At 56.8% G+C, this 18,099-nt stretch overlaps 1 protein-coding gene across 1 annotated transcript in view; it reads left to right on the top strand.

Annotated features, from left to right (window-relative positions):
- Positions 1-18,099, top strand: part of CACNA1S (calcium voltage-gated channel subunit alpha1 S) — a 67,896-nt gene that overhangs the window by 42,213 nt on the left and 7,584 nt on the right. Inside the window, exons 20-35 of the mRNA XM_025855063.2 lie at positions 69-175; positions 673-760; positions 993-1,100; positions 3,512-3,564; positions 3,850-3,996; positions 4,472-4,673; positions 5,147-5,305; positions 6,662-6,772; positions 7,476-7,559; positions 13,206-13,262; positions 14,120-14,248; positions 14,446-14,511; positions 15,091-15,182; positions 15,615-15,774; positions 16,751-16,878; positions 17,871-17,967. Coding sequence (XP_025710848.1) covers positions 69-175; positions 673-760; positions 993-1,100; positions 3,512-3,564; positions 3,850-3,996; positions 4,472-4,673; positions 5,147-5,305; positions 6,662-6,772; positions 7,476-7,559; positions 13,206-13,262; positions 14,120-14,248; positions 14,446-14,511; positions 15,091-15,182; positions 15,615-15,774; positions 16,751-16,878; positions 17,871-17,967 — 1,788 coding nt within the window. The remainder of the gene's footprint in view (positions 1-68; positions 176-672; positions 761-992; positions 1,101-3,511; positions 3,565-3,849; positions 3,997-4,471; positions 4,674-5,146; positions 5,306-6,661; positions 6,773-7,475; positions 7,560-13,205; positions 13,263-14,119; positions 14,249-14,445; positions 14,512-15,090; positions 15,183-15,614; positions 15,775-16,750; positions 16,879-17,870; positions 17,968-18,099) is intronic.

Below are 18,099 nucleotides of genomic sequence, written 5' to 3'. Positions count from 1 at the left end.
TTCTTTGTGGGGACAGGCCTGTTCCCAAGCCCCCCCGCCCCCACCCAGGATGCTGCCTCTGCCCCCAGATGACGACCTACGGTGCCTTCCTGCACAAGGGCTCCTTCTGCCGCAACTACTTCAACATCCTGGACCTGCTGGTGGTGGCCGTGTCCCTCATCTCAATGGGACTTGAGTGAGCCAGGGGCAGGGGTCGGCCCGGGGAGGGGGGCTCCCCTCCTTGGAGTGGAGCCCCACCCACTGCATGCTGGTGGGCCCCAAGCTGCAAGGGGAGGGATTCTCAGGGCCGGGGATGGGGGTCCAGGGCCCCCGGGGGTGTCACCAACTGGACTGAAGGGACCACGCTCAGCGAGCAGAGCAGTGTCCTGGAAAGTAGGAGGGGATACGGCAAAGAGAAGGCGGTCCTCCAGCTACGCCGCGGGGAGCACAGCTCCTACCTTGGGGGGGCCCCGGTCTGATGGGAGAAACAGAGCCCTGTAGCCAGCGGGGGAGGAGTCCCTCACCGTTAGCAGGAGGCGGCTTTACCCTGGGGCAGAGCACACGGGCAGCCTACGGGAGGGCGGGGAACAGTGGCAGGGCTTTCAGGCGGAGAGGAGGCAGATGGGGGGGGTTGTCTAGACCAGGCCAGAGCTGGCTGCCCTCAGCCCCCACCCCTCGGCTGCCCTCCCCCAGGTCCAGCGCCATCTCCGTGGTGAAAATCCTGAGGGTGCTGAGGGTGCTCAGACCCCTCCGGGCCATCAACAGGGCCAAAGGGCTGAAGGTGAGAGGGTGTGCGCAGGACCCCAGGAGCAGGGAAGAGGGGCTGCAAGGGCCTGACGCTAGAAACCTCAGCCCAGTGTGTGTTCTATCCCCTTTGCCAAACGGGAGTCGGGGGAGGAGGATGAGGCTGGGCAGCCCTCTGGCCCCCAGGAACGTCTCTCTGCCTCCACCTAGCTGGGAGGCAACAAGGGATAGCAAGCGTGGAGTGGTGCCGACCCGGTCTCCCTCCGCAGCACGTGGTGCAGTGTGTGTTTGTGGCCATCCGCACCATCGGGAACATCGTCCTGGTCACCACCCTCCTGCAGTTCATGTTCGCCTGCATCGGCGTCCAGCTCTTCAAGGTGAGCCCCGCCCATGCGGGGAAGCCTGCCTCCCTTCCCCAGTTCTAGGGCCAGCTGTCAGGCCAAGGCCAGAGCTGGTCTGTTCCCTGCCTCTAAGCAAAGGGAGCCCCAAACTGTGCAAACAGATGTCCTTGAGTGCACAGGGTTGTGAGGCTAAGCCATCTGGAGTCTGGATGCAGTTTTCTGGGTGATGCCCCTCCCTGGCCCCCATGGCTCTGCTGGCCACCATGGCCATTGCACCTGCTGTCTTCCTGGCTCTCCGTGGCTTCTCCTGGAGGATGGAGGCCCCTCCCCTACCTGCCGGGCCCTGTGAGCACCCCTGCCACCCCTCCCATCCTGCCAGGCTTGTCTAAACATGCTCCCCACTCCAGCCCCAGCCACTCCACTTTCTTCGGTCAGCTGGGCTTCTGCACCCCATTCTCCTGGCTGCTATGCCTGCGGCATCATTCCTATCTACCGGGAGCCTCTGAGGGCGGGAGGCCATCCTTCTAGTCTGGGAGCTGCCTCACTGTGTTCTCGCCCTCCTGAGACGACACGGCTCTGCAGTTCCTCTCTAGGAATCAGCCCTGCAAGGGTGTCCCCTCCCACCCAGCTGATTTCTGGATGCCTCCACCTTTCACACAGAAATTGGTGTCTGAGTACATTCCCCAACACCCTTGACACTGCCTCTCACGACCCAGTCTTCTCCTGCCCCCGGAGCATGATAATCACAATGATGTCACCTCAGCCAGACTTAAGCAGTGGCAACCTCTTGCAATCATTCACTCATCCAACAACATTTATGGAGCATTTTCTCTGGGCCAGGGCCTCTGCTAAGGCTGAGAAGGGGTCAGGGGTCATGAAGCAAACCCCATAAGTCTCTCCCTGTGGGCAGGGAGCAGGCTTTGGGGAGAGCAGTCAGGGTGGGGTTCCTAGATGACCTGAAGGGAGATGGGTGCTGTGGGTTGCTGTCCTGGAGCGGTGGAGGGGGCATCACCTAGGAACCTGCATCGGGATTGAGAGAGCTGAGCCTCAAAACAGTGCTTACTGTGATCTGCGTGGGACCTTCTCCTAGCTCCAGCAGAGGGCTGCCCCCTTCCCTCACTCTCCTGCCGCCTCCACTGCCAGGCCAGGGGCCCTGGGTCCTCCTGAGGGCAGAGTCTGTGTCTGACTCATCCCTGACCTGGGCACCCAGCCTGGGCCCGGCCTGTAGACAGCCCACAGGATACACTCCCTTAAGGAATGAATAAGCAACCCCTTCCTTTGGCTCCTGTGTCCTTCCAAGAAAGAGCAGCTGTCCTACAAACCCCCAAACAACCCCTGTGTTTTAGTCTCTTATCAAAAGACCCCCAGCTACTGCCCATTCCGGTAATGGTCAGACATCAGCTCCAAGTGGCATTTTACCTCCCGTTTTCCCCTGTGCACCCTTGTTGCGTGCATTCCCTATCACATCAAGAGTTTGCTTTCTATATGAAATTGAGTGTTTGGTTTCAAGTCCCCACAAACCTGCCCGGTGGCAGGCGTGTCCTCTCCCTGCTTCTCCTGCAATGTCACCTGCCTCCCCTGTGCTGGCCCCGCTGCTCCGGCGACTGGAAAGGGGGTCGGAAGAGCAGGAACCTGCAGCGGGTAGGACAGCTGTGCCTTCAACCGGTCCCATATCCTTGACGGAAGCACTTCCCTCCGGGGGGCCTTTGAGGGAACCCGACCAGATTCCATGGATTTCAAACTTCATTTAGCCACATGAAGACCTAGCCATCAACTTGTTTTCTTCAAGCAAACTGGGAACTGTGGGTGCCGAGTCTGTGATGTAGTTAAAAAAAGAAACTGCTCTGCCTGAAATCAGTATAGGGGGGCACAGCGCTGGGGTCTGTTCAGGCCCTCAGGCAGGGGCGTGCTGGGACCCCTGTTCCACTTTGCACCATCATGGCCCAATGGGCTCCATCCCTGTAGCTCTCATTCCCACAGCAGCCCTGTGGCCACCCCACTGGCAGGAGAGGGAAGGTGGGAGGTGGCACAACCCTTCTTTTTGGTTTGTAATGGGGAGACCCCAAGAGGGAGTCCTATAGCAGTGGGGGACGGGGGTCTGCCTGAGGGAGGAGCAGGGCCAAGCTGTATACATATTCCCTTCCCCTCAGGCCCGGCCTGGGGCTCGCAGCCAAGGCTCCTGCTAAGCAACTGGCTTCCCAGCCTTGGCAGCCTCAGGCCTGGTGGGGAAGCCCACAGGGTAGCTGAGGGAATGGATGACGGATGACGGGGAAGGAGAAGGACCATTCTGGCGTCCTGCCCCCTCTGAAAGGAAAAGACAGGCTCCTCCTTCCACATGCCCTGCCTTCCCCTCTCCCTTCCACCAGTCACCTCCGTAGCCCATGGAATGAGGTTTCCGTGACCATGTGTGTCCCTCCCTCCCTTCCTCCCTCCTTCTTGGGACACAGGGGAAGTTCTTCAGCTGCAATGACTTATCCAAGATGACGGAGAAGGAGTGCAGGTGGGCTGAGAGCTGCTGGCTGAGGGCACACGGTGGGACGGCCACTGGATGGGGGACCTTGTGTGAGGCGGACCTGGGGAACCCGAGCCCCTAGGCCCAGCAGGGGTGTCCTAAAGTGCCTTTCCTTGGGTAACTGAGGTGACGGAGTGCCCAGCAGTGTCTCCTCTGGTCCCCTGTCTGGGCCTTCATTTCTCCTGCGCGCTCACTGCCCAGGCCCAGAGGACGTGGGTGGGGAGGAGGCAGCCTGGCCTTGCACAGTGGAGTGACTGAGCCTCCCTACCTCAGGGGCTACTACTATGTGTACAAGCATGGGGACCCCACGCAGATGGAGCTGCGTCCACGCCAGTGGATACACAGCGATTTCCACTTTGACAACGTGCTTTCGGCCATGATGTCACTCTTCACGGTGTCCACCTTTGAGGGATGGCCTCAGTGAGTGAGGGCTGGGGCCTGGGTCCCACACGGGCACGGTGCGGGCAGTGCCAGGGAGCCGTCTTGCCCTTCTGCGGCCCTTGCTGCGCTGTGCCAGGCCCGTGGTAAGCGCTCAACAGACCCACCAGCTCGGAGGTTTTGGAGGACTAGTATGTTGACTGGCCACCCCGAAGACATCCTGACCTGGCAGTGCTGACAAAATGTCCCTCATCCCCCAACAGGTGTAGGCCTCTCTGCCCACATGGGGAGCCCTACTCATTGATTAGGGTAGATGGGGCATCCCATTGAAAAGCGGGCCCTTTCCAGGACCTGTTCCAGCATTTTCTGGCGTGGTCCTAATTTCCCTCCTGTTGCTTGATGGTTCAGAAAGCTCCCTTGGCTCCCCATGGCCAGTGGGGTAAAACCCAACCTTCCTGGCCTGACACTCTGTCTCATCACCCCAGTCCAGCCCAGACTTTTCTCTGCCCATCCCAAGGCTACTTTACCAGGCCATAGACTCATACAAGGAGGACATGGGTCCCGTCTACAATAACCGGGTGGAGATGGCCATCTTCTTCATCATCTACATCATCCTCATTGCCTTCTTCATGATGAACATCTTTGTGGGCTTCGTCATCGTCACCTTCCAGGAGCAGGGGGAGACTGAGTACAAGAACTGTGAGCTGGATAAGAACCAGGTACCTGGGCTGAGGTGGAGAGTGGAGCTCCAGCCGGCCTTCTGCCAGCCTGAGCCCTAGGCTCTGGACTGTGAACGTCCTGGGGCCAAGGATGACCCCCAGAACTTCCATTTCACGCCCAGACCCAGCCTCCACCCACTCTACCCCATCTCCGACCCATCCCCAACATGAAGCAACACAAGTTGGTGGTGTGGGAGTCCACTCATGGAACCCTCATCGTGCCCGGAGGAGGCCCTTCAGAGCCCTGGCTGGGGCTAGGGCCATGTTTGAAATAGGCTGCGGGAACACAGGGGAGCCCACAGGCCCATTGGGACTCTTCCCTTAAACAGGCCAGCAGAGCCCATCGGCCACGAGCTCCTGGCCACAGCTGCTCCTGGCTGACCAGAATGCAGGGTGCCCTCCAGCCTCACAGTGAGTGTGAGAGTGCGGGAGGGATCCCCTGTGCTGACCTGCCCTCTGGTGTTGTGTCTCAGCGACAGTGTGTGCAGTATGCCCTGAAGGCCCGCCCGCTGAGGTGCTATATCCCCAAAAACCCATACCAGTACCAGGTGTGGTATGTCGTCACCTCCTCCTACTTCGAATACCTGATGTTTGCCCTCATCATGCTCAACACCATCTGCCTGGGCATGCAGGTAAGGGCCCCCCCGGCAGACAAGAGTCTGATGGACCGGCACTGGGGCAGGGAGGTGGGTAGGGCAGGGTTCCTCTCTCCTGCCCCCCCCCCCGCAAGATACTTTTCCTGGCACTTGCTAGGTGCCGGGCACTGTGCGGTGAGGTGCCATGGGGGGACAGAGAAGCACCCCGGGCCCAGGCCTTGTTGCCAGGCACCCACCGGTTTATTAAGAAGGAATTCACACATACAAATAGCTACACAGTTCTGTAAACAGGAGATGGCTAAGCAGAAGGACAAAGCAGCGTAGGAAGTAGAGAGTGCCTTCTCGGTTTATGTTCTGCTGTTGCAAATGTGGACGATGGAGTTGGTTGGCATTTTGGCTCCGGTCTCAAGAAAAATGGATTTAATATTCACAGAACAGGTGTCTCTTAGGAGCTGAGCATAGACAATATCATAATCAGCAGCATCGTTAGCAAACCTTAATTAAGCATCAGATCCCGTCAGGCCTGTATAAATAGAATTGTGCAGCTAGGCTCTCTGAGACACACCCAGGCGCGGGACTCTGCATTGCCCCGTGATGAGGACATGGAAAAGGAATCACGGAGCCAGCAGGCCCAGGTCCTCCAGAGGATCGTGAGCAGTGGCTCAACTTTGGGTCTGAACTGGGCACAGACTTAGGCAGTCCTGCCAAGACACGGTAGGGTGGGGGCAGCCACCAGATCCTTCTCAACTATCTGGGAAGGTTTTGTGGGAAAAGTGGGATTTCATCAACTTTCCAAAAAGAGCAAGAGATTCCTGGCAAATATTATAAGGAAATATATTGAAGGAGGATCACAGTGGTGGGGCACAGGGGCTGAGGTTCTTGCTTCGACTGCCTCGCTGTCATGGGGCAGGGTGTGGGGGGCAGTGTGCAGATAGTCAGCCTGGTGAGCTCAGCGGTCCACCAGTATTCCAGCAGCTGCTGATAATACCAGCTCTAGAACCAGCGATCTTCTCTCCTGGTTCTGTGCTCGGATGACTAGATGGAACCTGTCCCAGAGCCCTGCTGGGGGGGGCCTCTCCTCCTGGCCGTCCCGTAACAGATCTGGAAGGGAGCTCTGGCCTTGTAGCCCACGTGTGGACCAGCATGCTCAGCAGGACTCTTGCCTCCTCCTTGCACCATCTCTTCGGGGGAGAGGGGGATCCATCAGACTTGATGGAGTTCAGGAGGTGGCTGAAGCAGGCACCTAGTATTCTGAGATTTTAAAAGAAATTGGGCAGGAAGGCCGAAGAAGAGGATCGTGGGTGGCCTGGGAAGAGCACGGAGCTCTGGGAGGCAGCCTGCAGAGCGGGGAAGCCAGGCCCCTGCAGCCCCCTCTCCTGTGCCTCTCCACAGCACTACAACCAGTCAGAGGAGATGAACCACATCTCGGACATCCTCAATGTGGCCTTCACCATCATCTTCACCCTGGAGATGGTCCTCAAGCTCATGGCGTTCAAGGCCAGGGTGAGCCCTGGGATACAGGACAAGATGAGCAGGTGGAGCCTGGTGGGATGGGGGCCTTCTCATGGAGCACCCCCACCCCAGTCTTGTTCTACTGAAGGGCTCCTTCGTCCAGCACTTCTGCTCCCACTCTGCTTACTCCTTGGCCCATTTCCACCTCCAGACACAGGGCATGCAAGATATTCAGGCTGCCAGAACTGGCGATGATAATAGGTGTTGGCTACCTCTTTCCTGCGCCCTCTGTTGAGCTTGTCTTATGTGCCCTGCCTCCCCTTCAGCTTCTGAAGAAGAGGCCGAGGGCTGGGGGAGTATTTTGCTGTGTCTTTGGTTCCCCAGTCCACTCCCACTGCACCCAGCCCACCTGGCCACCCCCTGGCAGGTCCACACCATCGAGCCCCAGACAGGGCTTTGAGCTGGGGAGGATGAAAAAGAGGACCCCGAATCCTGAGTTCTCAACCATTCTCTCCCTCCCCTCTGACCACATCATGCACTGGAGGGAGAGAAATACAGAACCCAAGGGAGAGGAGGTAGGGGGGTGTGGGGGCAGGAGGGAGCCCTGGTAGAAAGTAGAGCCACATGCACCCCACCTTGGCCCGGCTTGGCTATTCTGCATTACCTCGGCTGGGGGCCACCACCACCTGCTGGCCATCCAAACTCCTTCCCCCTAAAGCTCACCCCCTGATTCTCCCATCGCTGTCCTTCCCAGGGCTATTTTGGAGACCCCTGGAATGTGTTTGACTTCTTGATTGTCATCGGCAGCATCATCGACGTCATCCTCAGTGAAATCGACGTGAGTATCAGGCAAACAGAGCCATCACTGGGGTGGGGTGCAGGCCCTTGTTCGGTCCCCAGAAATGCGTGGGGTACCCACCGTGTATGCAGCATGGCACCCTGGGGACTTACAAAGATGGAAATGACAGAAGCCACAAGCCTACAGAACGGACAGACAACTCAGATTCCAGGCGGACATAATCCATGGGCCAGGCTGCCCAAGGCAAGAGCTGTTGTGGAAGGGAAAGGTCTTCTCTGGGTGGAGTGGTCAGGGAAGGCTTCATGGAGGTTGCACAAACTGAAGTGGGTCCTGAAGGAAGGGGAGCTGGTGATTGGAGGCGGAGGGAAGAGCAAGCACCACAGGCAGGCTGCTGTAGGAGGGGCACGGAGTAGGAGATGAATGATAGAAGATTCAGGGCACCGAGAGGTCCTGTTTTGCAGAAGCATGTGAGCATGCTGGGTGGCTGAGGGGAGAGGGGGTACGACTAGAGAGGGAAGGGGTGGCAAGGGGGCCTGGAATTTTATGTAGCAGGCAATGGGAAGTCGCAGGAAGTGTTTGAACCGAGCAGTTGAAGGATTAAAGCTAGTCTTCTAAAAAAATTAATCTAGAGGCAAGGGGCAAGAGGTAAGAATGACTAAAATGAGAGCACCCAGTTAGGGAGTAGGTCATTTATTTACTTATCACATAGTATTTGTCGAGTACCTCCTACCCACGCCAGAGATACAGCAATGAACAAGAACATGGGGGCAAGCAGACAATAAAAGATCTCTAACATGGCAGGTAGGCCCAGTGTGTATTCCAAAGAAAAATAAAGCAGGATAAAAGCTTAGAAGGGAAGGGAATGAAGGGTTGGTGTCAGGAAGATATTTCAGTGACGACGTGAATAAAGCAAAGGAGTGAGCCGTGCAGGTGTTAGGATAGTTGGGAGAGAAAAACAAGTGAGTACAAAGGCGCTGAGTTTGAGGGATAGCAGGAGGCCCTCGTGGCTGGCGTGGAGAATGCTGGACATGAGTTCAGAGACAGACGGCCAGGGGCCAGATGGCTTAGTCCCTGGAAGGCCATGGTTACGACCTTGCATTTTATTCTGAGAGAGTTGAGAGCCGTTTGGAGGGCTTAAACCTGGTCTGACTTTAGTTCTAAAAGGATCCCCCGGCTGCTGTGTTGAGAGCAAGCTGTCGGGGACACGGGGCTGGCCCAGGGAGGGCAGTCAGGAGGCTGTTGTGATTGTCCATGAGAGGTGATGGTGACTTGGTGGCTAGCTGTGGATGTAGCAAGAATTGTGGCAATCTGTTTGGGAGGTTGAGCTGGCAGAATTTGCACATGGCCTTGATTTAGAGTGAGAGGGGAAAAAACAAACTGAACGTGACTACAAGGATTTTTGTCCAAGGAATTAAGCTTCTGTTTACTGAGGTAAGGAAACTGCTAGAAAAGCAGGTGTGGGGCAGAAACCAAGATTTCTGTTTTAGACGCGGTAATTTAGGATGCTTACGAGGCATCTGGATGGAGACACCAAGTAGGCTGGGATTTATGAGTCGAGCTTAGAGGTTAGGGCAGGTTGGTGTCTAAATTTCAAGATGGTATTTAAAGTCGTGGGAGAAGGTCCTGAGATAAAGGAGAACAGAAAAGTCAAGGAAGATGAGAGCCAAGCATTGACTTGATTTTGGCAATGGGAAGATCAAGGGGGACCTTGGCAAGAGCAGTTTCAGTGGAATTATGGGGAAGAATGCCTGGTTGCAGTGGACCGGGGAGGGAGAGCAAAGAATGCAAGCAGGGGCAATTCCTTCAGGGTGTTTCTCTCTACAGAGAGAAATGGGATAGAGGCTGGGGGAGAATGTGGAGCCAAGGAGGGTTTCCTTGAAAATGGGAGAAATAGGGGCGCCTGGGTGGCTCAGTTGTTAAGCGTCTGCCTTCGGCTCAGGTCATGATCCCAGGGTCCTGGGATCGGGCCCCGCATCGGGCTCCCTGCTTGACGGGAGGCCTGCTTCTCCCTCTCCCACTCCCCTTGCTTGTGTTCCCTCTCTCGCTCTCTCTCTCTCTGTCAAATAAATAAATAAAATCTTTAAAAGAAAAGAAAAGAAAATGGGAGGAATGACGGCATATCCTTAGGCTCTGCAAATATCTGGTAGTGAGGATATAACTATAGGAGCAAAGCCTTTGAATAAATGAAAGTGTTTAAGACCCAGTGTCCCAGGGGAGAAGTTGGATTGAAGAAAGCCACAGTTTATCCATGGTAGCAAGAGGGGAAGCAAAACAAATGGGCACGAAGCAATGAGAGTTGGGGCTCAGATGGCAGGCGAGGAACAGAAAAGCTCAAAGGCAAGAGGATTTGGTGACCTAGGGCCACAGGAAGGAAGGAGTGAGGGTGACTCAGCACCTCCCAAAAAGAAAGACTTGGAGGGAGCACTCACCGTGATTCTGTTCTGGTGCTGTGGGTTTGGGTGCTGGGTACACAAGTGGAAATGGGTAGCGAGTGGTTGGAAATGCAGGAGAGGGGCCGAGTGTCGCTCTGCATCCATTGGGGGCGCAGCTCCATCCACAGGGGCTGGTGTCTGATGCACAGAAGTTGAAGCCTCGGGTGGGACCAGCCAGCTGCAGAGTTGAGCTTCCCGCAGAGTTCAAGCCAGCAAAGCCACTTGGTCTGCGATAAAGAAACTGTCCATTGAGCAGGGTAGACTGTGGGGTTGAAGCCAATGATAAGGATGGAGCAGTCAGTGACCAGAAAGTGAGAAAAAATGGCCACGCGCAAAGGAAACAGCTTTTGCAAGGAGTTCAGTAGAGATAGTTGCTGCAAAGTGGCGGGTGTTGATCCGGGAAAGGGAGACTACAGGCGGAGCCAGTGCAGAGGAGAAATTCACAACATGAGAAGAGATTGTTGAGGAAGGGATTATTTTCAGGGGTGACAGCAAAGGACACAAGTCAGACCACTGGAAGAGGAAGGGCGTGAGCAGAGGCCGTAAGACGTGTGAAGGGTGCAAGGGAGCGGGGGTGTGGGGAGGAGGGAAGAGGGCATTCATCCTGGGCGGCCACGGCAGTGTCCGAGGCAGCCGGCCGAACCTTCCACTGAAAGGGAGGACAGGACAGTGGGCATGAGGGCGGGAACGGACTCTTGAGGACTAGCCGATGTGATGAATCCGTCTGCAGGAAGAATGATGGGGCTGCGGTGGGCCTAGTGAGCTCGGTTTCACCCTGGAGTCATGCTCGGCGGCCCAGGAGCTTGGGGAAAGGGACCAGACACCAGGTGTGGTCTTGAGGGCAGGCACATTGCATGGAGCATCTTAGGGCAAACAAGGGCGTTGTCGAAATGGCAGGACAAGGGTCCGGGCTGAGCGGGGAGGCATATGGCCCCAGGAGCTGGACCAAGAGAAGTGGGGTGGAGGGGACGAGGCCCCCGGGGGTGGAGTGAGAAACAGCGCTGGGGGCAGGCAGGAGGTTTCAGCCAGCGAGGTCTGTGTTTGAGATCTTCGAAGCTGAACTCTCCAGGCTGGCCTCCCTGCAGATTTGAAGCTCGGGTGTGGGGGTGGGGGGTCACTGCAGGGTGAAAGAGGGGAGCAGGGCGCAGGGAAGAAGAGATCCAAGAATCAGAGGCTGAAGTCAAAAGACGGCTGCCCTCTGGGCAGAGTGCCTGCTGAGCTGTATCCCGGGACGGGCGTGGAGAAGAGCACTCAGCCTTCTGAGCCACCCTAACCATGGCCATGGTGGGCTTCCGTTCAGGGGTGGCTGGGGACTAGCCCCAAAGCCAGAGCCTCCCCCATGTAGAGGGCTTCCTTCTGAACTTCCCACTGGCCCGATGATAAGCACTTCAGACTCTGCCAGCCCAGGCGTGAACCCTATGGTGGGTGGGGAGGTGAAGAGGATTGGCATCAGAGGCACCGGAGAGGGGGCAGGGTGGGGGCGTGGACAGCTCAGGAAAAGTCTGGAGCCTGTGAGGAAGAAGCCCTCAGCCTGCGATTCCTTTAGGCTCAGCCCTGGCAGGAACAGCACCTTCCGGGGACCTGGCTGCCTTGCGGACTCTCTGGGGGAGGGCTTGGCCTGGGAATCCTGTTCACCCCCATGTACAGAAAGACAATGACAGAACTCTGTCTGCTCAGATCCTGAGAGGGTGGGGCAGACGAAGGGCAGGGTGGGTCCTGGGCAGAACCAGTGTGCACATGTGCGTGCGTGGGTGTGTGGGTATTGTATATTTCCATCTATGTTCAGTTTCCACCGGGGAATAGCATCCCAAAGGCCCCAGGGTTTGAAAGCAAAGTTAGGAGAACTCTAAAGAGCCAAAATAAACAGCCCAAATTAAAGGTAATTACTTCTTGAGGTTTGGGGTCCGTGTAGAGGAAGCCTGGGTAAATCAGAACAATTCTTTGGGGGTGGAGGACCCAGAGGGTGTCGGTCATTATTTGATTTTTAGGAGCAGAGATACCAGCAATGTTTCTTTGAAGTCATGTTAAGGCTTTAAATTTAGATACTGATTTCTATTCCTGACATACAAACCAGGGAGCAGACTAGGGCAACACTGTCTGTTAGAACTTTCGGCGGTGATAGAAATCTTCTGCTTCATCCCGTACAGTAGCTGCTAGGCACTTGTGTTTGTTGGTCACTTGAAATGTGGCGAGTGCAAACGAACAAATGAATTTCTCATCTGGTTTAATTTTCACTGTAACTTAGAGAGCCACATGTGCTTGGAAGCTACCATACGGGCAGCGCAGGTCTAGAACACTGGTGGTCATCCTTGGCTGCATGTTAAAATGCCCTGGGATGCACTGAAACGTCTGAAGCCAGGCCCATCCCCTAGAAGCTGACTAAATTGGCTTGGGTGGGGAACCCAGCGAAGGCATCTATTGAAGTTCTTCGTGTGATTCTGATGTGTCGGCAGGCTTGAAAACCAGTGGCCCGGGGGAAAGAGAATGTTGCTTGGTGGGGAAACCGGTGTACCGGGAACCAGTTCACCCACAAATAATGGGAAGACAAAACAACGACTTCCCCTGCCCCGTGACTCCAGGACAAGGGTTTCTCCTGAAGGGTGGCCTAAGAGAGAAGCTGAGTAAATAGGAAAAACTGCTGCTTGCACACATGCAACAGCTGCTCTTAAGAACCTGGCCACCGGGATGCAAGCCTTGGTCATGCTCGCGGGCCAGGGGCAGAGAGACGTCTGCCGTGGGCGGCTCAGACTCCCGCGGAGGGCCTTTGCCCCTGCAGGATGGGACTTCCATAAGGGCCTGGGCGGCACAAGGGAGCTGGCAGCCTCCTTGGACCCAGGGAGATACAGGGGTGTGAGCCCACTCAGAGTGATGGGCCAGCACTTTAATGTGTCCCCTTGGGGATGTGTCCCCGGCATCTCATAACCCAGACACGCAGGAAGAACCTGGGCCCCTTGTCAGCTGTAGGCACGTCCCAGAGACAGGACGGGACCCGTCCCCATCTGGTCTTCCCTCCCCTTCTTGCTCCCTTGGCCCCAGCCTGTTGCCTCACTGTTCCCACAGCTTGGTCCTCACACCCACCCACCCCCGCCCCTGATTGGCAGCCACCTGGGGTCTTCATCCCTTGCCGCTCCTTTTCTCTCTTTAACTCTTCTGTGTGTCCTTTCTGACGCCTCTCCTCACTTGCCCCCTCTCCCCCGTGTCCCTCCTCCTCTCTCTCCTCCCCTGCCCCTCCCCTGGTCTCTTCTCTCCACAGACTTTCCTGGCCTCCAGCGGAGGACTGTATTGCCTGGGTGGAGGCTGCGGGAACGTTGTAATTCCGGGCTGCATGAGCCTGCCCCGCACGCCCGCCAGCTCTCCGCCCTGCAGCTTGCATGCTCAGGCCTGGCCATGGCTTTGCATGGGGTGGATCCGGCCAGAGGGCTTCCTTCCCTAGAGCAGGCGCCCCTGGAGGGTTCGGGTTCGGGTGGGGGCGGGGGCCCTGCGGCAGAACGTGCATGGATGCAGTGGCTTTCTCAGAGCTCTGGGAGACGGGGTGAGGGGTCTCTCTGGCACCCTCCGTCCAGATGGGAGCATCCGGAGAGGACTGTGACTGCTAGCTGGTGCAGGACCTTAGTGACAGTTCGCTGGCGCAAGGTCTCTGGGGACACAGGAAGCCTGGCAGGGCTCTCCCCTTCCAGAGTTATCCCGGTGTCTGAGGCTAGGCTTGCCTGGCTTAGGACAGCCATGTGCTGGGTGGGGTGGTGGAGTGGCCGTGTTGAATTGACGGGGACAGAGCACCCACGCTCTAGGGAAACTGCACTGAAAGTGTCCTCCGCTCAGTGGCAGTTTGAGGAGAAGGCGAGATGAGGCAGGAGGCCCCAGAATGACAGGCATTGGGCCTGGCTGCAGCCTCACTGGGCCCGGGGCCGAGTCCCTGCTGCCTGTCCTGAGAATGGGCTTAGCGCACTGCTTGGCCCACGTCCCTCCTTTTGGCCCAACAAGCCCAGAGCCCTGAGCCTGAGGAGGATCGGGCACTTAGTGCTCAGCAGGGGCCATGAGGTGGGGCTGGAGCTCCCCTCCGCCATGGACATCTCCCCGGCACACACACATTGTCCCTCCCGCCCCGCCTGCTCCTTACCCCTCTGAGATGCCACCTCCAGACTGACCTCTGGGGCTGCTGGCCCGCAGGACCCAGACGAGAGTGCCCGCATCTCCAGCGCCTTCTTTCGCCTGTTCCGGGTCATGAGGCTGATCAAACTGCTGAGCCGGGCAGAGGGAGTGCGCACTCTACTGTGGACCTTCATCAAGTCCTTCCAGGTGTGCCTGCCCAGCCCGCCTGACCAGGGTCCAGGCCAGGTCGGCACGGAGGACCCGGAGAGGCTGTTGGGGACGTCTGGCTAGCCCAGGGTAGAGCCCCGGGGTGGCCGTGGGGTGCACAGTGAGCTCAGGGAGGGGACGGGCTGCCGAGCAGGTGCGCCGAGCCCTGCGCACTGACCCTCCCTCCTCGCCGCCAGGCCCTGCCCTATGTGGCTCTGCTCATCGTCATGCTCTTCTTCATCTACGCAGTCATCGGCATGCAGGTGAGAGACAGGGGGGCCCAGGTCAAAGGAGGGATCTTGGCCATGTGACAGGGGCATCTGGGGACCCTCGAGAGAGGCCTAATCATCATGGAGGCTGGATCCTCCACCCTCCCTGCCTCTTCCATCCTGGCCACCAAGGTGTCAGACACAGGACTGAGGAAGGACGCTGGGCACCTTATCGCCGGCGGCCACAGGACTGGTGGGCTGGGAGCCACCCAGGAGGAGACTTGGCATGTGGGCGGACAGCAGGGGTCACATGACAAGGGCCTCAGGTGACCTCAGTCTACCCTCCGGCGAGCCCTCTCCCCCCGTTCCCCACATGGAGTCCCTAAGTTGGCTTGTGCTGGGAAAAGCCGTCTGCCCTCCTGCTTCCCCTTGGCTTGATGGGAAGAACTTCACCCAACCTTGAAAATAATCCGATTAATTTGACTCCCGGTCTGCTGTGGCCCGCAGTGAAGGGGACTTGGAGGAGGTAGGGGTGAGAGAGGGGAGCAGGTGAGGTGGGAGAGGACAGCGCGGCCTGGGCTGAGGGGAGGCTGTGATCTAGGTCCCAAGGTGGGAGCCTTTTGTGATTTGCAGATGTTTGGTAAGATCGCCATGGTGGACGGGACCCAAATAAACCGCAACAACAACTTCCAGACCTTTCCACAAGCTGTGCTGCTGCTCTTCAGGTTCAAGGCTCCCGCTGCCCCCACCCCATCCCCACCCCCTGCCCTTGGCCTTTGCTTTGCTCTACTCTGCTCCAGAGGCAAGGCCTGGGCTTCCTGGCCCCGGGGCCGGTGTAGCTACAGAGGGCCCTGCGCCCTGACCCGCTGAGGCTCTGCTGTTCCCGTCTTGAAATGTTTAATCGCTTTTGGAAGTCAGCTAAGCTCCCCACTGCACAACCAATGCCATTTTTTAAAATCCGTTTTGGACAAGTGGCCCCACATCTTCATTTTGCACTGGGCCCCAGAAATGACGTGGCTGGTCCTGAGTGGAGTATGGCCTATCCCCCCGGCTCTCATCCCGCTGAAGCAGGAGACGGGGCCAAAGGTCCCTTCACGGGAGCCGTGGGGCCTCAGGGCTGCGACCTTGCCTCACCAGCAGGATCCTGTCTTTTCCAGGTGTGCCACAGGAGAGGCATGGCAGGAGATCCTGCTGGCCTGCAGCTACGGCAAACTGTGTGACCCTGAGTCAGATTACGCCCCGGGTGAGGAGTACACGTGTGGCACCAACTTCGCCTACTACTACTTCATCAGCTTCTACATGCTCTGTGCTTTCCTGGTGAGACACCAGGAGAGGAGCCTGCCCGCCCCCTGCCCCGCCCCTGTCAGCTTCTGTCCCTCAGGGATTGGCCTCCGGGACACAGGAGATTCTGGTTAGATGGCCCCTTGTTCCGCATATCCTGGGCGTGACTTGATTTTCTGAGGGCTTTATCATGCTCCAGAGGGGTTGCTAAAAAGTTTTACCTTTTTTGATTCGCAATTAGTAATCAAAAGAATTTAATGGGGCTCTGTCCTAAATAGATAGGGGCTCCCAATAAAGCCACTTGCCCCTTCCTATTCCTCTGAAGAGAAAGTTGCCCCACCGTGAGGGGGATGAGGCCCTGGAAACAGGGTCCCAGAGGAGGTCCCTAATGGGTTTAGAAACAGAGCGCAGATTATTCTCAGACTCCGGGGCTGCTGTCTGTCACATGCTGAAGGCAAAGAGCCAGTGGTGTCCATGGGGCTGTCACTCCTTCACTCTTTCTTCTTTCCTATTTCGGTCAAAACTGTTGTGTGAGCATCTGTGTGCCCCTGGGCTCAGTGCAGAGGGTAGAAACATGCTAACACCCAGTCTGGCCCTGAAGGAGCTCACTGGGTACCTGGGGAATCCATGCGTAAGCAAATCTTGCCATTCAAAGGGACACCTGCTATACACAGACAAGGCAAGAGCAGTGATGGGACATGGTCCCGTGAGGACACTGAGGAGGGTCACCTCTCTGGGCTGGGGGCAAGAGGCTGAGACTGGAAGAGCTTGAGCTGGGTTTTCCAGGATGAGCACTAAGATCCCCGTCAGAAGACACTGCCCGTGCAGGAGCGAAAGGTGTGACACAGGTTGCTTGTGTGGGGGGTGTAGGTCATTCAGAAGGGCTGCAAGGAAGGGCCCAGGGAGGAAGGAGCTCTGGCCCCCTTACCCAGTGGACACCTCCCAGCCCCCAACCTTATCCCCATTATCACCCGCTTTTCCATGCTGGGAGCCCTCGGTTCTCCTCTTATAGATCATCAACCTCTTTGTTGCTGTCATCATGGACAACTTTGACTACCTCACGCGGGACTGGTCCATCCTGGGCCCTCATCACCTGGACGAGTTCAAGGCCATTTGGGCAGAGTATGACCCAGAGGCGAAGTGAGTCCAGTCTGTAGGCTCTGTGCGGGGCTGTCCCTCAACTGTCCCCCCTTCCATCCTAGACCCCATCCTGGTGTCCTATATGTAGTCACTCTCAAGTTTCATAAGAATGAGTGGGCTTCTTCTCCCTCCATTATCTGAGGTTCCAGATCAGAAAATTGGAGTTTCTTAGGGTTGGAGGGATCCCACAGCCTCCCAGGGCAGAAAACCCCTTGACTTTATTGGGAAATGATCATCCAGCTTTTGCTTGGACACATCCAGGAGCAGGGAACTCAGTACCTCCACAGGCCCTGGCTGGTCAGAGTTGTAGTCCACTGACCAACAGCGCGCTAGCTTGATTCTTGATTAAAATGCAGAGCCCCGTGCCCCACCCCAGACTGACTGATCAGAAACTGCGTTGCTTAGTAGCCTTATCCGCAGGGCATTTGTATGCATGTTAAACCTTGAGAAGCACTACTGCTTTACATTCTTTCTAAAAAGGTAATAAGCTCATATTTGATGAATGTTGCCCAGGTGTCAAGCACTGCGCTAGCCACTGCGTACATTATCTCATTTAATCCTTACAACAATCTATGACACAGCTCTCCAGCTCTCTATCAGTCCCTGGAAGTGAGGGTCTACCTCCAATGATCCACACCCTCTACTTCTGTTAATATAACCCAAGAGCCCCCCAGTCAGCTCAAATAGAACCCAAGGAAGGCTCTGCCATGGGGAAAATGAAGTCCAGATTCTAGACCTGGAGATCCCATATCTGAGGGACTTCTGCTCTCACAAGGACATTTGCCCAAAAAAGAACAGCCCATTCCTGGTGGTGGGCAATAGTGAAGCCAAACATTGTTTCTTCTTTAAAGAGTGAGCTCAGCTTTTACCTCCTTGGAAAAGAGTAAGTGTTCCCCCGTGGCCTGGCTCTCTTCCCCTTGGCCTGTTCTCTGAGCAGGGAGAGTGGCTCTGGGTGGGACTGCGAGGGTACAAGTCTCTGTGTCCTCCTGCAGGGGCAGAATCAAACACTTGGATGTGGTGACTCTGCTGAGACGGATCCAGCCCCCTCTGGGCTTCGGGAAGTTCTGCCCCCACCGGGTGGCATGTAAGGTAACCAGTGCTGCCAGAGAGGGGTGGCCTTTGGGAAAGGAGAGGCTCAGTTACCTTGGGACAGGGAAGCTGGTGAGGGAGGGCCTGATTGGATGAGTCATTTTAGAGTAGTCATCTCTTGGGTCCCCAAGT

Source organism: Callorhinus ursinus, unplaced genomic scaffold (assembly GCF_003265705.2).
Source record: "Callorhinus ursinus isolate GAN/ISIS: 27379988/994484 unplaced genomic scaffold, GSC_fseal_2.0 scaffold57, whole genome shotgun sequence".
NCBI lineage: Eukaryota > Metazoa > Chordata > Mammalia > Carnivora > Otariidae > Callorhinus > Callorhinus ursinus.
Note: the sequence above shows the minus strand (reverse complement) of the source record. Positions and strands in the feature narration are given on the sequence as shown.